Source organism: Hemiscyllium ocellatum, chromosome 34, assembly GCF_020745735.1.
Source record: "Hemiscyllium ocellatum isolate sHemOce1 chromosome 34, sHemOce1.pat.X.cur, whole genome shotgun sequence".
Taxonomy (NCBI): Eukaryota; Metazoa; Chordata; class Chondrichthyes; order Orectolobiformes; family Hemiscylliidae; genus Hemiscyllium; species Hemiscyllium ocellatum.
Genome location: NC_083434.1, coordinates 22,957,054 through 22,976,247, shown reverse-complemented (window position 1 = coordinate 22,976,247; position 19,194 = coordinate 22,957,054). Strand labels below are relative to the sequence as shown.

Below are 19,194 nucleotides of genomic sequence, written 5' to 3'. Positions count from 1 at the left end.
TAGCCTGGAGACAGAGTTGGACAGACAAAGGACTAGCAAAAGGTAAGCCTGGGAGAATGAGTAGCTGGTAATGGGGACCATTAGTAGCTGATAATGGGTTGTTTGTGGTAGCAGCCAATGTGTTGACCTGGCCTGATGTGTGGGTACAGTGCTCAGGCCCTAAAACTGTTGAACCATGCCACCTTCACATGCCATTGCAGAAGGTCTAACACCTATCCATTTACTTCCTCCTTCCTCAGTATCCAAGACCCCAACATACCTTCCAGGTGAAGTAGTGATATATCTGCACTTCACTCAATCTAATTTACTGTGTTCACTGCTCACAACATGGTCTCCTCTACACTGGAGAGGTGAGGCTGGGCAACAACCTGGAAAACATTTATGGTCTGCCCACAGAAATGACCCTGAGCTTCCAGTTGCCAGCCACTTTAAATCACCACTGTGTTCCCTGGCCAACGTCTCTGTCTCAGGCTTGCTGTAGAGCTTTAGTGAAGCAGGATCTCATTTTCTGCATCGGGACCCTGCAGCCTTTTGCACTCCATGTCGAGTTCAACAACTTTACAGCTTAAGCACCTTCTCCCATGTTATTACGCCAGCTCCCACATACCAGGCTGTTACCACAGTCAGCCACAAATGGTCTCCATTTGCAGATATTTATTCTCCCAGGCTGAGGTTGCGCATTCCTTTGTCTGTCCAACTTTCTTTTTCCTCCCTCTGGGCTCCATCCCTACCTATTATTTACTCCCTACCCCCCTCCACCATTTTTAGCATGGATATTTACATTTTCCTGGCTACAGAAGGGTTGATGGACCTGAAACATTAACATTGTTTTCTCTCCACAAATGCTGCCAGGTCTGCTGAGTTTTTACAGCGATTTCTGTTTTCTATTCCTGAGATGCTGCCTAACCTGCTGTGCTTTGACCAGCAACACATTTGCAGCTTAGTCTGTAGCAATGCTGAGTAATCATCTAAATTCCGGTAATCCACTGTTTCCCTATCCCTTTATCTCTCCTTCCTTCAACGACCTATTTAAACATCACCTGAATGTCGATAGGATCTCTGTTTCAATAATTAACTTCAATTCGACATTCCATAGCCTACAAACGTCTGTCTTAAAAAAAAAGTTCTTGCTTTCCATCATAAATGACTTGTGGTTAATATTGTTGATACCCTCTTATACAAGTGCTCTGATGAGTGAAAACACTGAGCATCCATCTATTTTGCCACGTTTAGTCACATTTTTAAACATCGCTGTCAATGCGTTGCTTAATTTTCCATTTTCTAATGAAATCTGTTAATGAAACTTTGTGAGATCTTTTTAATGAAAGTGGAATCTCTATTTTAAGGTGCTATGTGTTCAGAAGCTATGGGTAGAATGTACTGGATGATTTTATAATGAAGGCTGCGCTATTTGTTAAATTTTAATCTGAAATTTAGATCTGTTAAGCAGTAAACAATAGTCACTGCCGAGATAAAATATTCTTTAGTCATGATGAGTTTAATGTAATGGTTTTTACGATCTGCAAGTATGTCAGTTTAATGAACAATTGATCATTCTTGAGGATATTGATTAATTCTTCAAAATCTGTTGCTTTGTGAGTTCAAATGTCTCATACATCAACGCAAATGCAGAAAATAATGTCACATAAAGAGTATAAAGGAGATTATAAAAGAAATATTGAGCATGAAAAAGGAGACTTCAAAAACCAAAATATAATCTCTGGAAACCATAAACAGTCCTTCAGAAAATCTCAAGCAAAGCACTTGAAAATAAACAAACTATAATCTCTGGAAATCAAGAATAGCCCTCCATAAAATCTGAAGAGGAACAACTTGAAACATAAAAAGTTAAATTATATTTTGACAGATGCCTGCATGGATTGGGTGGAAGCATGTCAACTGTGAATTATATGATGTACACAGGGTCTGTGCAGACGATACACTATATACACCAGCCCAGAAAAACTGAATGTTAAGAAGGAAGAAACCCTGTTCAAAGCCAGCATTGAAATCTTCCCCATAAAAGTGGCAAAGAAAGAGGTTGTTCGGTCTTTTAGCCTTGTGCCTGCCCTGAATCCTGTCAAACAGCAAGCTTTGGTGCTCGGATTGTGTAGTAATCGGAACAAGGTTGGCTAGGTCGATTTCGTTGAGTGTGAATTGCCTGATTGGGACCAATCTGGGAACCACGGCTGACAGACATTACCAGGAATCTTAACGATTCTCTTCACTTTTGGGACTGGCTCTGAGCTAGCTGGTCAGAGTCTATGCACTGTATATGTGTAAATAAAGGGTGATGGGATTTCAGCTTCTGTGGAGTTGTTTCAAATTATAAAAGGAGTTGGGGAAGGGGTAGGGTTTACCAAGTTATTTTAGTGAGAAGAGTATAAACAATAGTCACAGCAGTAAAAAATAATTGGGGATAGGCAAAAACCTTCTGAATCCATGCCAACACTGGGTGTCCAATTTTCCAATTGAGAATGTCTACTGTCACCTCCCATCCAATTATAAATTCTGATGGTGCATACTCACTTCTGATTTTGTTAAATACTCATATACATAGGCACATACATTATAAAGGCAATTTTTTTACAACTTTATTGAAGAGCTTTTTTCTCTACATCTATAAGGGTTTCGCATCTTTAAGGGTTTGTTCATTTTTTTTAATCATTCATTATTTCAAGTTATTTCAGAGATTTCACATCGAGGGCCGAAGGGCCTGTACTGTGCTGGACTGTTCTATCTTCTTGGATGTCTAGAAATGCAGCCTTTCCAATTTTCAATGCTGGCAGGCAAAAAAAGGATACCTGAAAACTTAGATTGGGAATTGTACCTGAAAAACAATCTTCCCTTTTGTTTTTATAGATGCCAAGAAAACTACTATGTGTTTCCTGCACTTGCATTTTTTCCCTTTTATATCATTGAAACAGGACAATTCTCCACAAAGCAGCAGATAGATATTTCTTTGGTTTAATAATTAGTAACAGACAACAGGAAAGATCTTACCGTTTTTCCCTGAATGCCTTTTTCACCAGGAGGTCCAACAATTCCATAAACTCCCTATAAGAAAACATATTCTTAATTTGTATATTAACCATTATATATTACATATTGAATGTATTATGCAGATCACTGCACATAAATAATCCTGTGTATATGACAACCCATTTTTTCTGCCCCAAAGCTCATGTTTTTGCATATACTTGTCTTTTCAGTCATGACATATGTATGTGCGTTAGCAATCCACCTCAACTTTGCACCCAACAAATCAATGTTATGCTTATCAATTGCGTAAAACTGGTTATAAGGGATCAAGCAAGCAATATGAACTGTTTCATGAAAATTTTCAACAATTTGGGACTTTCCCAGAGAGAAGGAACCTCACTCGACAATTGGTGAAAATGCTAACCACCCACACCAATGGTTCACTTGCATCCGTGTTGCGGGAAAGTCAACCCTAATTTTCTGAGGCTTCAAATTTCAATTTGTATAATGTCATCTATGGTTTATTACAATTTGTATAGCATTTGTGAATGGTCTTTGTGCAAATCTGGTTCAGCAAAGTTTTACCTGCTCTCCAATTATTCCATCGATACCATTGTCTCCATCACCGCCCTGTTACAAGAGAACACTGGGTTTTAGTTCATGGCATAAACTTAGAAAGGTCAGGCTGACGAAAATATTCAAGTTTCAGGCAACAGAGAACGGGAAATTCTTTTAAAATCCATATTTACCTTTTGTCCTCGATAACCTCTTCTTCCCTGAAATACACATACAGTTGATTATAAGATTATAAGACTAATGTGTAATACTTATTTTTATATATGTCACTGATGTGAAGAAATAAGAAACATATTCTTACTGTGAAGCCCTTAGCACCTGGACATCCATCATCTCCAATTGTACCATTATATCCAGGTGGACCTCTCTCACCCTAAAGAAACAAAGTAATGTCACTTAAAACTGCAGGTATTAACCATAAACATTTTTTACATAAAGATAAAAAAGGTATTAGCTGGAGCCCTAACAACCTCCTTAAACCTCTACCTTAATCATTCTTAAAATTCAGATACAGATGAATTTGTAATTTTCATTGATGGAATAAATACCATAATCCTTGAATTTTGTAAATATTTTCAAGTCATTTATAATAGGCTGCTTGGCATAGCCCTGTTTTATTGATCACAAAAAGTATATTACAATATAACTGGGTATAGTTCTAAATTTGAAGTGGTATCAACCTAAATATTGGTCGGGAAAGTATCAAGGAGGCTCAATTGTTCTCATTTTTATCTTTTTCACACCATTTCCTGTCTAATACCTGGCACGATTGATAGTGTGAGCTAACGGGCATGAGACATGGCGGCTGTAATAGGCCAGGATCATAACCCATCAACTGGACTAGCAACAAAAACTTGTACTTAAATTGCACATTTGATGTAACAAAGATGTTTAGAGAATAAGCAAACAAAATCTGACACTGGGTCATAGCAGATGATATCAAAACTGATGACCAAAAATTTGTTCAATGAGAAAGGATGTCTTAAAATGTCTTAAAGAAGGAAACGAGATGCAGAGAAGCTAAGAAGTTCAAAGAAAAGCTTCTTGAACAAATTACCTAGGCACTCGAAGGTTTGGGCATCAATAATGGACCAATTGAATTCAGGATGTCTAGAAATCGGAATTACAGGAACTTGAGAGATCTCAAATGCCTGTAAAGCTGGATGACATTGGAGAGATAGACAGGAGGGACCTTAAAACAAAGGTGAGACTTTTAAACTGAGGCATTGCCAGAATGGTAATCAATGTAGGTTAGCAAGGATTGGGGTGAGGGATCCAATGGGACTTAGTGTGGGCAAAGTTTGCGTGATTCAGTTATGGATGACCTAAAGTATCAGGAGGGCAGAATGTGGGAGAGGAGTCAGGTGTGAATTAACATTGTCTTGTGTAAAGATAAGAAAGGCATAGATTAGGATTACAGCAGTAGATTAGCTGAAGCAGGACAGATATAGGCAATATTATGGACATGAAATTAAAACAGGTTAGTGGTAAAGTAGATATGTGGTTGGTGGGTCAGCTCAGCATAATAACTAGCATTTAGATTGTCAAAGTTTTGGTTCAACCTCAGAAGCGTAACAGGTAGATATAAGGCTAGCAAACATAATTTGTGATGGTGAGCAAAGATGATGGCATCAGTCCTTCTGATTTTAGTTGAATGAAGTTTCTGGATATCTAGCACTACAAGTCTGATAAACAATGTGACAAATCAGAGACAGTGGAGTAATTGGAAGTGATGCTAGCAAGTGTTTGGGATAGAAATGCAAGATTATATTAAAGTGCCTTCTGGCTAGCCATATCATGTGACTGCCACCATGAGGCACACACATAGTGCTGGCATCCACCTCATAGCAAGTGTGGGCTTCCATCTGATAGCAAGTTCAATGACACTACAGAAGCCAGCCTGTTTGCTCTGGAAGTTTGAAACAGTGAGGTAGAACTCATTGTCATCAGCAACCCAAGAGTTTTCAATGAATGTGCCAAAGGGTATTGTGGAAATGAGAAATGGTAGAGAGCCAAAGTAGATTCTTGGGAAGTTCCAGTAGCAAAGGTGTGGGAATGGAAAGGAAGGCATCATTGCTGATTTGCTGAACTATAATTGGATTAATAACAATGAAAATCAGTAGCATTTCATTGGAAAACTGAGAAGAAGAATTGGAGGGTAATAGCATTGTCAATCATGTCAAAGGATGCAGACAGGTTTAAAAGGAAGGAATAGTTCATCACGGACCAGATCACAAAGGAAGTCATTCATGACTTTGATAAAAGATGCTCCAACATTGAGAAGGATGAAAATGTAGAACTGGAGCTAACTGAGCATTGGCATTTCATTAAAGACATTTTGGAAAAGACAACAATTTAAATAATTTTTTAAGGATAAAGGGGTAAGAAGTGTATTCTTGAGACGACAAGTGATGACAGCAGATTTAATAGGGACGGTCATTTCCTGCAGAGAGAAAACCATTAACCATATCAGCTACATTGGGAGCTTGGAAGGAAAGTGGCTGATCAACACTCTGATCAGATTGGGTCAAAGAAGGAGAGCAAGATGTGCTCAGAGAGGATGTGATGGGAAATAGGAGAGAAAAGGGACAGAGCTGCAAGTTAGGGCAGGGTTATTTAGGTATCACAGAGGAAATGTGGCCGCATGGGCAGGAGGGAAATTGGTAAGATACAGGGACAACTAAACAAATGGTCTTAAGCTTTGTGAAAAAGTTTGATGAGCTCCTTGTACTCATTGTGGGTGATGGTGAAGAACACAGGGATAAACGCTTAAGGATGTGAGATATGATGGAAAACAGAGGCCTCAGGTTACCTCTGTATTTCAGGATGATCCTGGCATAGGGAATAGTTTTAGTACAGGATGGTGAGATGCAATACTTGGTCCTAACTGAACTGGAGATGTACAGATTTTAAAGCAGCTGTCTTTTATAGGCATTCAAGTCTTCACTTGATACAGGCATACTCTACAAAGCTTCTTAAAGATATACTTCTCCACCTTTGTTCTTTTGCAGCTGGCATGCTGAGGTAGCCATGCTACAGTGCAGTTGGATTGCTTAACTTAAATCCAGGCGCATACATACGTAGACACAATGTGCTGCAGTAAAAATTAATTGAACTCTTCATTACCCATGACCCACATCTCATCCTTATATTACAGGATCTAACCGAAGTATAATAGCATGATAGCAGAAGATCCTAAGTAGACCTCACCACAACACATCAGCAAGGTACCTGGCTTTCTTCTCAAGTGAACATAAAAGGTTCACAATACTATTTAAAAAAGAGCAAGCAGTTCTCCTGTGACCTGACATTTATCTTTCAACCAACACTCAAAACAAAACTAACAGACTATCTGGTCATTTGTTTCATTGGTGTTTGTGGGCTCTAGCTGTGCACAATTCTCATTCTGTTTCTAGAAGCAAAGGATTTAAGAGTTGCCGTTTGAACCCTTGAGCCTATCCACGGTCGAGTTGGTTGTGTCTCATGTCTGCACCACCTGCCTTCCCCTCTCCAACCCCCAGCCACCCCCGACTGCTGTGTCCAAAACTTAATAAATTCAATACCTTGACTAAATTCAATACCCCAGTCTGCAATGTTTTCTGGGGAAGTGAATTCCACATGCTAATGAGTCATTGAGAGAGAAAAAAAATCTCCTCATCTTTGTCTTACAAAGGAGACCTCTTATTCTTTAATGGCATTCTCCAAGTCCCAGCCTGCTCTATAAAAGGTCACATTCTCCTGGTAACCACTCCATCAAGTCCCCTCAGAAGCTATATGATTTCATAAACTCATCTCTCATTTTTCTAAATTCCATTGAATACCAGCACAACCTATTCAATCCTTCTTCATAAGATAAACACTTCATCTCAAACATGAGTCAAATGAACCTTCTCTGAGTCAGGTTCTAACTCAATTATATCTTATCTTTCCAAATAAGGAGACCAAAAAGACTTAAAGTGTGGTCTCACCAATGCCCTGCACAGTTGCAGTAATATTTTTGTGTTTTTAGATTTCGTTTTCCCTTGCAATAAATATCAACATTTCATTTAACTTCTTGGTACAACCCAGAGAAATTCTAAAGTAGTTCATTTTGACTGGAAGAAGATGGAAGAACTGATTAAAAATAAAGAGCACATTCCAAAGTTGTTTCAAGAAGAGATGGACTTGTAGGTATATATGCATAAGACACTGAATATGGCATGGCAGGTTGAGAAGTCAGATAATAAAACTACAATATCATAGATTGCTGAGTTCAAAGGGGTATAGAGTACAAGAGCCAAGTTGAACCTGTAGAGAACTGGGTTCCAGTTCATGGGGCAATGGCACCTGTACTGGGGAAAGGGAGAACTGTTCCATGGGACAGACTGCATTTGAACCATGCTACGACCCATGTCCTGGTGAATCATATAACATGGGCTATAGATTGGGTTTTAAACTAATTAGTGGAAAGGAGGAATGAATGGAGAGGAATTTTAAAAAGTCAAAAAAGAAAAAGAGCTGATGTGCAGGGAGTAAAGAGTATGAGAATAAAGAGACATGCAGTTAGAACTAAGATGCAAAGGAATTTCACCTCCCAAAGGCTGGTGAATGTCCAGAATTCTCTAACCCAGGGAGTTGTGGAGACTAGATTACTGAGAGTGTTTAAAGGGGAGGTAACAAAATTTTTGACATATTGGGGAGTAGATGGGTATGAGGAGCTGGCATGAGAGAGGAGTTGAGGCCTGGAGCAGATCAGCTAATATCTCAGCTAATGACAGGGGAGAATTGAGGAGCCAAATTGCTACTCCTGCTTCGACTTTTTATGTTTATTATAAGTCTCCACTGGATAGGTCACAATGTCCCCAGTCTATCCATATAACTGATCCTCATTTCTGGAATCATTCTTGTGGCTCTTTTCCAGTGCCTTCGCATTCTTTTTAAAATATACTGCCCACAAAATAGAGACTTAAAGTAACCAAATTGTTCTTGTACTTGACACTCCTCGATGCGATGTAAAATCTTATTAACCATTCCCTCAACCTGCTTCATCACCTTCAATATTTTGTACTCATAACCAATTCCATCTACTTTTGAAACCACTTAATTTTGTATTATCTCTCTGTACATTTCTTTGTATTAAACTCTATCTGTCAATTCATTCCAACAATGCGCCTGTATCCCTTTAAAGTTCTCTACTTTCCAGCTCATTGTTTACAAGACTTGTCAATTCCAAGACTTTGAAAATGTTGAAATTTTGCCCGGCAGAACAAGACCCCCCAGGTCATTAATATATATCCGGCAGAGCATCTCTACTGTAAACCTTCCACCAGTCCAAAAATCAGTTCAAAATTTATCAGTCCCCTCTGTTTTCTGTCTCTCAGCTAAATTCATATCATATCGCAAATTTACCTTTTATTGCATAAGCTCTAAATTTGCTCACACATTCATGATTTGGTATATTATCAAATGCCTTTTGGAAATCTATATGCACCACAGAAACAGCATTAACCTCACTAACCCGCTTGGTTGTCTTGTCAAAAAACTCACCAAAGTGTATTAACACAATTTGTTCTGAATAAATCTACACTCCGTAACTAACCTTAATTTGCCCAAGTGATCATTAATTTTGACCCAACTTATCATTCCTAAAAGCTTCCCCACCATTGAGGTGTTTACAATTATTACTTGGTTTAAATCAGCTGATGCTTGTAAGAAAAAAAAATCAGATTCATACATATGGATTTGATTATTTGATTTTATGGATATTTTGAAATGGTGAGAGTAGCAGTGCTGCTGCTAAGTTGTTGAGAAAAGAGTCTCTCATCTGCAAATACTGTTTGTCCCTTAGTCAAGTTTTGATGAATGAGCCATTAAAAGGAATGTAAATAGTTTAGTCAAAGCAAGTCATAACACTTAACATCTTTGCACTATCTGGATTTTTTAAAGAAATCTAATAAGACAGGCAGTTTGTTTGTTCTGTTGAGTCACATGACAGCATTGCTCTCTTTGCTGGACTCCCATTTTCCACTAACATGTTCAAACTCCACTGTTCACATTCCATGATAAATCCTGCCTGTCCATTACTGCAGTTCTCACTGGTTATATTTAGTTTTTTTTCACTTGCTCTCAATTCTTCAGTATAATAAATTTTAAATTCTCCTTCTTTCCAACACATTCAACCATGATTTCATATTGTCCAGCAATGTTGCTTTCCAATCACTCTATTCCTGACTTCAACCCCTTTTTTGGATTTGTTTGCTGTTGGACACTGCTACGGGTGAAGAACTAGTGGCCGCTTCAGCTTTACCCTCTGAAACTCCATCCAAAATGACTTGGCCTGTCCACCTCACTCACCGCCTTCAAAAACTTTAAAAACAACATTTCCAGAGCCAAGACTCTTTGTTAACTCTCCTTAATCTCCCTTTCTGTTTGGCTCAGAGTTCATTTCTTTACTCCCAATGTTGAATATTTCTTTATGTTAAAGCCACTCTAACTGGACAAGTTGTTGTGGAAAGTGATGCATCTCATTCAGAGTGTATACTTATTGTGAAATCTTACACTCCAGCTAAGACGGGTACTGATAATTAAACAAAAACTAAGATCTAAATGTACGCTGAGGCACATCTACCCCCAGAATCTGTAGAGGGAAATTCACTTCAAAAAATTGCAACTTCTGCTAAATTTGTAACTTCTGTTGTAGCAATATCACTCATTTCCTGGGTGTTTAGGATGTGCTAATTCAAACCTAAATTTATTAGTACTCTGTCATCTTTTGCTTTTCTAGGTGTGAAGCTATCACCTCCCAACACCCCACCACCATCCCACCCAGCATACCCAACAGGCACCTTCAGTGTATCCCTTGGCACTATCTGAAGGGCCCATCCAGGTACACGTTACTGCCTCTGTACAAATAAATGCCCATTCTCAGAGCTCACCAACTTTCCGACAGAAGAGGTTCAATCATGGCCAATCTATTTCCTGCCACCTGCATATTTCAAAGTAATATTCTCTTGGACTCTTGCAGCAGATCAACAATCACTGCTGCTCTCCTTTTTTTCTCTCCAGAATATTCATTCAAAAGTAAAGAACTGACAAATGCATTGCAAGAAATAATAAGAAGTCTCACATCATCCAAAGCATTATTGCATCTTAGATTTGACCGAAACCCACCTAACTTAATGGTGACCACTTGCAGACAATAAAAACTCCCTGCCACCTTTGACCATCTACACTATCCAAACTGCCTGAGTTGCAGTGTGATTCTTCTCATCAAAATACAGTTTGATTTCTCCTGTTATCCCTCTTGCATTTTCTCCTCCACCACACCAGGGACTCGGGTTCGATTCCACACTCAGGCGACTCTCTGTGTGGAGTTTGCATGTTCTCCCTGTGTGTGCGTGGGTTTAGTCTGGGTTGTACAGGGTAGGTGGATTGGCCATGCTAAGTTGCCTATAGTGTCCAGGGATTCACAGCTAGGTGGATTAGCCAAAGGTAATGCAGAATTAAAAGGATAGAGTGGGGGTGTTGGGTCTAGGTTGAATGCTCTTCAGGGGGTCAGTATGGACTTGATGGGCCAAATTGCCTGCTTCCACACTGTAGGCATTCTATGATTAAGAGAAGCTCACCTAGTTCCTTTTCTCTCTCTCTCTCTCTCTCTCTCTCTCTTTTAACATCTGCATTATTTTTCATGTCCCAATCACCCAGTTTCTGCTCAAATATTATCTGTCCTAAAGTCTCTGCACTAAGAAACAGTTTATCTTGTAAAATCCATGCTTTAATTTTTTTTTGTAGTTTTGATTTTGGATCGAAATGGGAAGAGAACTGCTTGAAAAGCCAAAGATGGCTGGGGGATGACAGCATATTTTAAAAGCCAGTTAACTGATTGTCGGAAGTGCTATTTGCACAGCTGTTTGTGCAATCACTGGGGAAGGTCTACTTAGAGATAAGTGAACTAGATCAGTGAAGCTGAACATAACTATAATTAAACCATATTTCCCTGTACCATTGTGTTGGACAGAATTTGTTTTTGGTGCAGATCAATGAGATACCTTAAGTCTCAAGTACGTTATTGGTCATTCCATTTTAAAGGTGGAAGAAATGTTGACATTCAGATTCTCAGGCGAGCACGGCCTCAGTCAATTACTATAGAGTCATAGAGATTTACAGCACAGAAACAGACTCTTCAGTCCAATTCATCTATGCCGACCAGATATCCCAACCTAATCTAGTCCCACTTGCCAGCACCTGACCTATATCCCTCCAAACCCTTCCTATTCAAATTGTCATCCAGGTGCCTTTTAAATGTTGCAATTGTACCAGCCTCCACCAATTCCTCTGGAAGCTCATTCCATACACGTACCACCTTCTATGTGAAAAAGTTGCCCCTTAGGTCCCTTGTATATCTTTCCCCTATCACCCCAAACCTATGCCCACCCCCACCCCAAGGAAAAGACTTTGTCTACTTATCCTATCCATGCCCCTCATAAACATCTAGAAGATCACCCCTCAACTTCCAACGCTCCAGGGAAAACAGCCCCAGCCTATTCAAGCTCTCCCTATAGCTCAAACCATCCAAACCTGCCAACATCCTTGTAAATCTTTTCTGAACCCTTTCAAGTTTCACAAAATCCTTCTTATAGGAAGGAGATCAGAACTGCTTGCAATACTCAAAACATAGCCTAACCAATGACCTGTACAGCTGCAAAATGAGCTCCCAACTCCAATACTCAATGCTCTGACCAGTAAAGGAAACCATATGAAATGCCTTCATCACTATCTTATCTACTTGCGACTCTACATTTAATTTCTTTAGTCATCCAACATTCTCACTACCTACCAGCCTTTCCTTTCACCCAAACAGGAATATACTGTCCCTGTTCTCTCATTATCTCATTTCTGAAGACTTCCCATTTTCCAGCCTTCCCTTTACCTGCAACATCTGACCTCAATTAGCTTTTGAAAGTTCTTACCTAATACTGTCAAATTAGCCTACCTCCAGTTCAGAACTTCAACTTTTAGATCCGGTCTATCCTTTTCCATCACTATTTTAAAACTCAAAGAATTATGGTCACTGGCCCCAAAATGCTCTCCCACTGACACCTCAGTCACCTGCCCTGCCTTGTTTCCCAAGAGTAGGTCAAGTTTTACACCTTCTCTAGTAGATACATCCACAAACTGAATCAGAAATGTTTCTTGTACACACGTAACAAATTCCTGTCCATCTAGGCCCTTAACACTATGGCAGTCCCAGTCTACGTTTGGAAAGTTAAAATCCCCTACCATAACCACCCTAATATTCTTACAAATAACTGAAATCTCCTTACAAATTTCTTTCTCAATTTCCCTCTGACTATTAGGGAGTCTATAATACAATCCCAATAAGGTGATCATCCCTTTCTTATTTCTCAGTTCCAACCAAATAACATCCCTGGAAGTAGTTCCGGGAATATTCTTTTTAAGTACAGCTGTTCCATGATTAATACAAAAACAGACTTTGCTGGGAAAGATCAGCAGGTGCGGAGCATCTGTGAAGAAAAATCTGAGTTAACGTTTGGGTCCAGTGACCCTTCCTCAGAACCCTTAGGGACCCAAAACCTTAACACTGATTTTTCTTCACAGATGCTGTCAAACCTGCTGACCTTTTCCAACAACTTCTGTTTTTGTTCCTGATTGACAGCATCTGCAGTTCTTTCAGTTCGTGCTATGATTGATATGTCATGGAGTTGGCTATTCTACCTATACTTCCTGATAGAATCTGAGGAACATTGCACGAAGTCCAACCTTGTCTTGGTAGATTCCTTCCTTCCAACATTCAGGAAGAATCCTTCTCTCTTAAGCTCCTCACAACCTCCAGGAATATATCAGGGAGCTAGCACCAGTCCAGAATAAACAAATTATTTCGCTCATTTCTCATTTCAAATTCCTCTGAATTCAATTTTTGGATTGGCTTTTTAAACATTGGAGTTGAGACTGTATCATGTCTGATAGATCAAAGTTGCCTTTAACCAAATGGTAGAGCTTTGCAGCAAGTTGAGTTCAAAAGACATTTAAGAATATTTACATTATGGAAAAGTAATTAATCAGATGGGAGGATGCAATTTAGCCATAATCATCTTGAAAGATGTTGAGTCAATATTTGTCCCAGACATGTAAACTAATACCACATTACAAAAACCATACCAAACTGAAAACATCGCGCTTTTCTACACAGAACACGACTTTGAGGTTTTGTGAATGTCTGTTTCTAGCATTCCCTTGACCAGTAACAAATGGATTTCCACTCCATGATTCAGCCAGCACAGCCAATAAGCAGATGGGTTCCATCAGTGGAATCAAAAACTAAATTTTATTATCGACAATAACTCAGCTTTATTTTAGAATAATTCAGTACTTTACTACATTCTGGTTCTGATGTAAATATTTGAACATCTTCAGATTATTTATACAGTTTCGTTTCAAGCAAATTCTCCCCCAAAAATAATGCAAACCTTCCAAACTCCTCACAGGTTTTGAGTATAATCTAACCCTTTTAATTCAAGGTTGCTGAATTAAAATGACATGGTAATTACATTTGTTTTAGAATATACATTTCCACTGCATAATTCAATTTTTTTAGCATCAAGGGGCGCTAATAATAGCAGCAGACTATAATGCAAACTGAAGGAGCAAACAAAATATTTTATCATCTCAGTTCTTTAATATATTTCCTTTGCATTATCGATATGAGATACTTTGACAGTTTAGTGGAGAAATTTGGAAGGTGCCACATGCAGGTCATGAAAATTCTTGCGAACTAGAGAATTCCATGAGCCACAATCTACACAGCCAATATGGTATAATGCAAAATATCATCAAGGAAACTCACTGAGGCTACCCTTCGTCTACCCCTCAAGAGTCATGTTGTCTATTTCCACAAGCAATTGTTCCCCACCTATAGCTCCTGGCTAGAAGAGAATGAATCAACAGCTAAATTCTGCAACATGTTATTTGGTAGGAAATACAAAAGAAGTACAAATGTAAGGCAATATTGTAACTATCTTGTCTAATGTCATAGTGGTGTTTACATTCACATAACTGAGAGCTGGAATTAGGTGCAGGTGGTTATGAGTCATCCCAGCACAAAGTTACCACCCCTGCAGTATCATGGATATATTTAAATAAAGATGTAACAAGTCAAAGAAATATTTAATGATGTCTTCACAGTTATTTGATTATACAAGACGTTCCTTTTTATTTAGCAGTAATTGTAAAGCTTCTCAGAACATTTTGGAACAACTACAAAATCAAATTCCAAATTCAGAAATATACAAATTCCATCAGAGGCCAGAAATAAATTTATGAATTTTTTTTGATACTTGTAACAATTGTGAGCTGAAAATGCTGCTGGGTAGATAGGCTGTCCACACTTGAAGCACCCCAGTTTTCCTGCCTGCTGAATTAACGGAAAATTGGACCGGGGATTTTAATTTATATCTGATTTATTTCATCTCGAGACAGGAAGGTTAAATGCTCATATTTTCTAAGACCAATTTCATCTCTTTAAAGTTGCCTTTTGCAAAGTTAATTTTACCAGTGTTGTGCAATTCATGGTTCAGGAGAATTAGAATTGATTCTAAGTTGCGACAAAGCTTTACTGATGACCTCAAATAGGCCTAACCCCCATCTCCAAGCCAATGACCGACCTGCTGTGAATTCCAGAGGGATAGACCCTGACTGCTCCAAATGCCTGCCTATTGAAGCAGTAGATCCTTTGTCAGATACAAGTCAGAATGCCATGTTACCCCACAGAGAATCTCAATTATTAATTTAAGAATTACAAGTCTCAAGAAAACTGTTTGCTCTCAATTGCTTCACGAATGCACAATCTGAAAAAAGACTTTGGGAGGTAATGTTTAAGTAATGTTTATGTGTGAGGAGAAATTCTGAGGTTAATCCCCTCCTGTATGATCATGACACCTCACCCAAGCTCAGTGTAACTTGCTGCTGAGTTGGCAGTGACAAACATAATACATCAAGTTGTCCATTTGGTGTCTGCTACTCACCTTGCTCTCTCTACATATATGTGGCAAGTGCCTTCAGCCTGTTTGTCCAAATAACAGGATGTTCAATACTTAAAATTGATTCCATTGTAACCTGCATTCGAAGCAGTTTACAGTTTTAGGTAGTATTCAAGCTATCCTATATTGTGAGATACCTGCATTGGCTTTCTCTTATGTGCATTTATGGAGAAGTCATCCCTCTTTATTCTGACACCTGGTAAATGCCACAAACCTCAGAAATAAGCAACAGTGGCTGCACTTAAAGACAAACATTCAAATCCATTTAAAATACCAACTCACTTGTCCTCCCTCTTCTCCTGGGTAACCTTGAAGTCCCTTTGTTCCTCTTTGTCCCTAAAACATGAACACATCAATTAATGAATAGAAAACACACTTCTTGTTCAAAATTCCAATGAGCAATCAATGTGCACATATATTGACAACTTACTTTCAGCCCGTTGATCCCTTGCATGCCAATCAGACCTGGTTCTCCCAAGCAGGTGCATGCAACATTACAACACTTTGTTTCCATGGCTGAGCTCTGCAGACAAACATTGTATTATCAATACGATTTAAGTAGCATATTGTGTGATTAACTTCTAAACATAATTAAGAAACTGAACAGAAAACTCTTCATCTGAGGCAATTACACATATTGATATTAAGAACACTCACAAACAACACATTAATAAAAGTGCTCATTGAAGTGTCACTGAATAAATGGGGTAATTTGTTTTACATTCCATTTTTGCACAGAAAGCTACAGAAGAACAATTCCATCTTGCTCTTCTCAGGATCACTTACGATTTGTTTCATCAAGGCATTTCCAATATCGTTCATTTCAATTGATAGCTGTTGTTTGTATCCATATCCAGTTCCAAACTCAATATGATGCATCTCATCCACATTCACAGCACCTTCCAGAGCCACTGTGATGAGTGTGTGGATTCCTGTGAATTATAAAATGCCTATTTATTATTGCAATTACTATCGATAACTGAGTAATATTGAAGGTTGGATGGTTCATAGCCTGTGTTAAACAGATGGGAGATTTTTTAAGTGAGTCTATAGAATAAGGTGGAATACATGCTTAGAATAGAAATAAAAAATTAAACTAAAATTAAAACCTTCTGAGGTAAATCATTGCAAATTGGCAATCCTTTCGATTGCTTGCATGTTTGGCAGAATGGCCAAGAACAAAATATTCACCAATTGTTTTTTTTGAATTGGAATTTATCCAGACATTTCATTGTACTGACTGGCTCATGATCACGTACCTTTCTTTCCTGCGACATTTCTAACTGCGCAGTTAAAATGGAGCTCATTCTGCGGCTCCCTACCACACAATTTTACCGATTCAAAATACTTTTCTGAACTCACTTGTTTCCATCAAATAAGTGGGGATGCAGGACAAAAATAAATCTTAAAATTCAGTCCAATAATCATGAACGAAATGATGACTGATTTTGTTTTTTGCAAAAACTATCAATGTTTCCTAACCCAATCTGCAATAACTGTCCAACTTTGACAGTTAAATCTTTCAATTAAGTGAAACTTGACTGGTGAGAATAAACAGCTCGCTTGTCAAAGATTTTATCCTCCTGCTCAATTTTATTAATCCTGTGTGTGGCACTACATTGAATGCTTTTTGGGAATCCAGATATACTGCATCCACATTTTTATAGGATCCCTACAATTTGGAAACAGGTCATTCAGCCCAACAAATCCACAAAGCATCCCACCCTAACTCAACCACCTTCCCTATCCCAGTAACCCTGCATTTCCCATGGCTAACCTATACATCCCTGGAAACTATGAGCAATTTAGCATGGCCTATCCACCTGACCCGCACATTTTTGATTCTCACTTATCCTTAATTAGTAGCTCCTCAAAAAACCCAAATCTGAAAAAAACGATACTTCTTCAATAAATCCATATGTATTTAGACCAATCATACTGGCTGAAACCTTCCAATCAGTATCAAAACCTGTTTTCCAACGATGACCAATACACCCAATTACACTCCTCAAATTTCTCTGACTTTGCTTCCAATATAAGATTCTGTAGAATTCCTTCAGCACATGAAATCTCAGTGGGAGAAAGAAAATCTGCTCCAAAGTCAAGCCACCTCACCACCAACCCCACCCTGTCCCCAATACCGCCACACCGGACCACCTTCAACCTCCCCCATCCCAACTGTATGCACTAGCCTCCCATATTGGAAAGAAAGGGTTCCAAAGTTGCTCAATGTGTAGATGAATGAGTGTACCTGTGAATGAGAAGGTGTGTTGATGGGTAGGGTAGGAGTGGTCAAGTGGGAAAATCAATAGGATGGTACACAAAGTAGGAAAGTGGGTAGGACAAGAGCTAGTCGAAAAGAGCCTTGCTAGGGGGAGGGGATAGGAATATAGGAACTGGTTATCAGGAGGACCCCAAGAGTTCAAGGGATCTAGCTGAAGTTTGAGGGAAGAATCAGGGAGTTTTGAGAGGGGAGTTACAGGTTCAAGGGCTGAGGGTCTGACAGTCATTTGCACAATTAGCTAGGAGTTAGATGAAGATTTTTCTAACATTTGCCGAGTAATTATGCAGGTAATAAATGAAACTGTCCAAAGACTGCAAATGTAAACTTAGAACTGAAGATTTCTTTCGAGTATCGTGGGATGAAGGGAATTATTTATTAAAACTTTGAACTTCCTACTTTCTTAGGAGTCAGGATTTCAGGACTTCAACAGGATCCTGACACTCATCCTCTTCAATTCCTTGGTCTCCAATGATCCAGTGACCAGAAAATTTTGTGAAGCATGATTTTCTAAGTGCCCTGCAACAAGGCCCTAAGAATGAATTCCAGTATTTTCCCCAAAAATTGATATCAGACTAACTATCGTTCCCTACCTTCTCTCTCCCTTTCTCGAATTTGGGGGTTGGAGGAGGGGCAGGGTGGATTATATTTGTTATCTTGCCATCTTTTGGAACTATTCTCAAATCTAAGGAAATCTGGAAAATCAAAACTAACATACCACTGTATCTGTCACTGCCTTTTTAATCTCTAACATGGAAGCTATCAGATCAAAGGGATTTGTCAGCTCTTCATTGTGTCAATTAATTAGTAGTGCTTCTCTACTAATACCCATTTCTTTAAGTTCCTCATTTTTAATAGACTCTTAGTTACCCACTATTTCTAGCATTTTTTGCAAGATATTCCAGCACTGTCACTCCAATACTGCATTCCTGGTTATTTTCCACATATTTAATTGTGTGATGGGAAATGGGCACGTTTTACAGGTAGGCGAAAGTGAGGGCTGCAGATGCTGGAGATTAGAGTCAAGATTAGAGTGGTGTTGTAAAGGCCCAGCAGGTCAGGCAGTATCTGAGGAGCACGAAAAAAACCCGCTCCTTGGACCTACTTTGCTTTTCCAATACCACTCTAATCATGTTTTACAGGTAATGTTGTTTCTATTTCTGATTCAGTGTGAAAAATAAGGCTGAAAGCAAGCTTCAGCCAGAAGTGCTAAGTGGATTATCATCTTGACCTCCATGTGGGATCTCGTATGTCATTGATTCTAATCTTCAACCAATTGGAATAATTCCATGTGATATCAAGAAATGATGGGAGGAAAAA

General features: G+C 38.8%; 1 protein-coding gene across 2 annotated transcripts in view; it reads right to left on the bottom strand.

The window, feature by feature from the left end:
- The window catches only part of col6a4a (collagen, type VI, alpha 4a), a 147,942-nt gene that overhangs the window by 75,113 nt on the left and 53,635 nt on the right, over nt 1–19,194 (bottom strand). For both annotated transcript variants that reach the window (XM_060850256.1, XM_060850255.1), the window contains exons 12-18: nt 16,380–16,525; nt 16,024–16,116; nt 15,876–15,929; nt 3,860–3,931; nt 3,732–3,758; nt 3,568–3,612; nt 3,004–3,057 (exon numbers count right to left, since the gene is read on the bottom strand). In XM_060850256.1, coding sequence (XP_060706239.1) covers nt 3,004–3,057; nt 3,568–3,612; nt 3,732–3,758; nt 3,860–3,931; nt 15,876–15,929; nt 16,024–16,116; nt 16,380–16,525 — 491 coding nt within the window. The remainder of the gene's footprint in view (nt 1–3,003; nt 3,058–3,567; nt 3,613–3,731; nt 3,759–3,859; nt 3,932–15,875; nt 15,930–16,023; nt 16,117–16,379; nt 16,526–19,194) is intronic.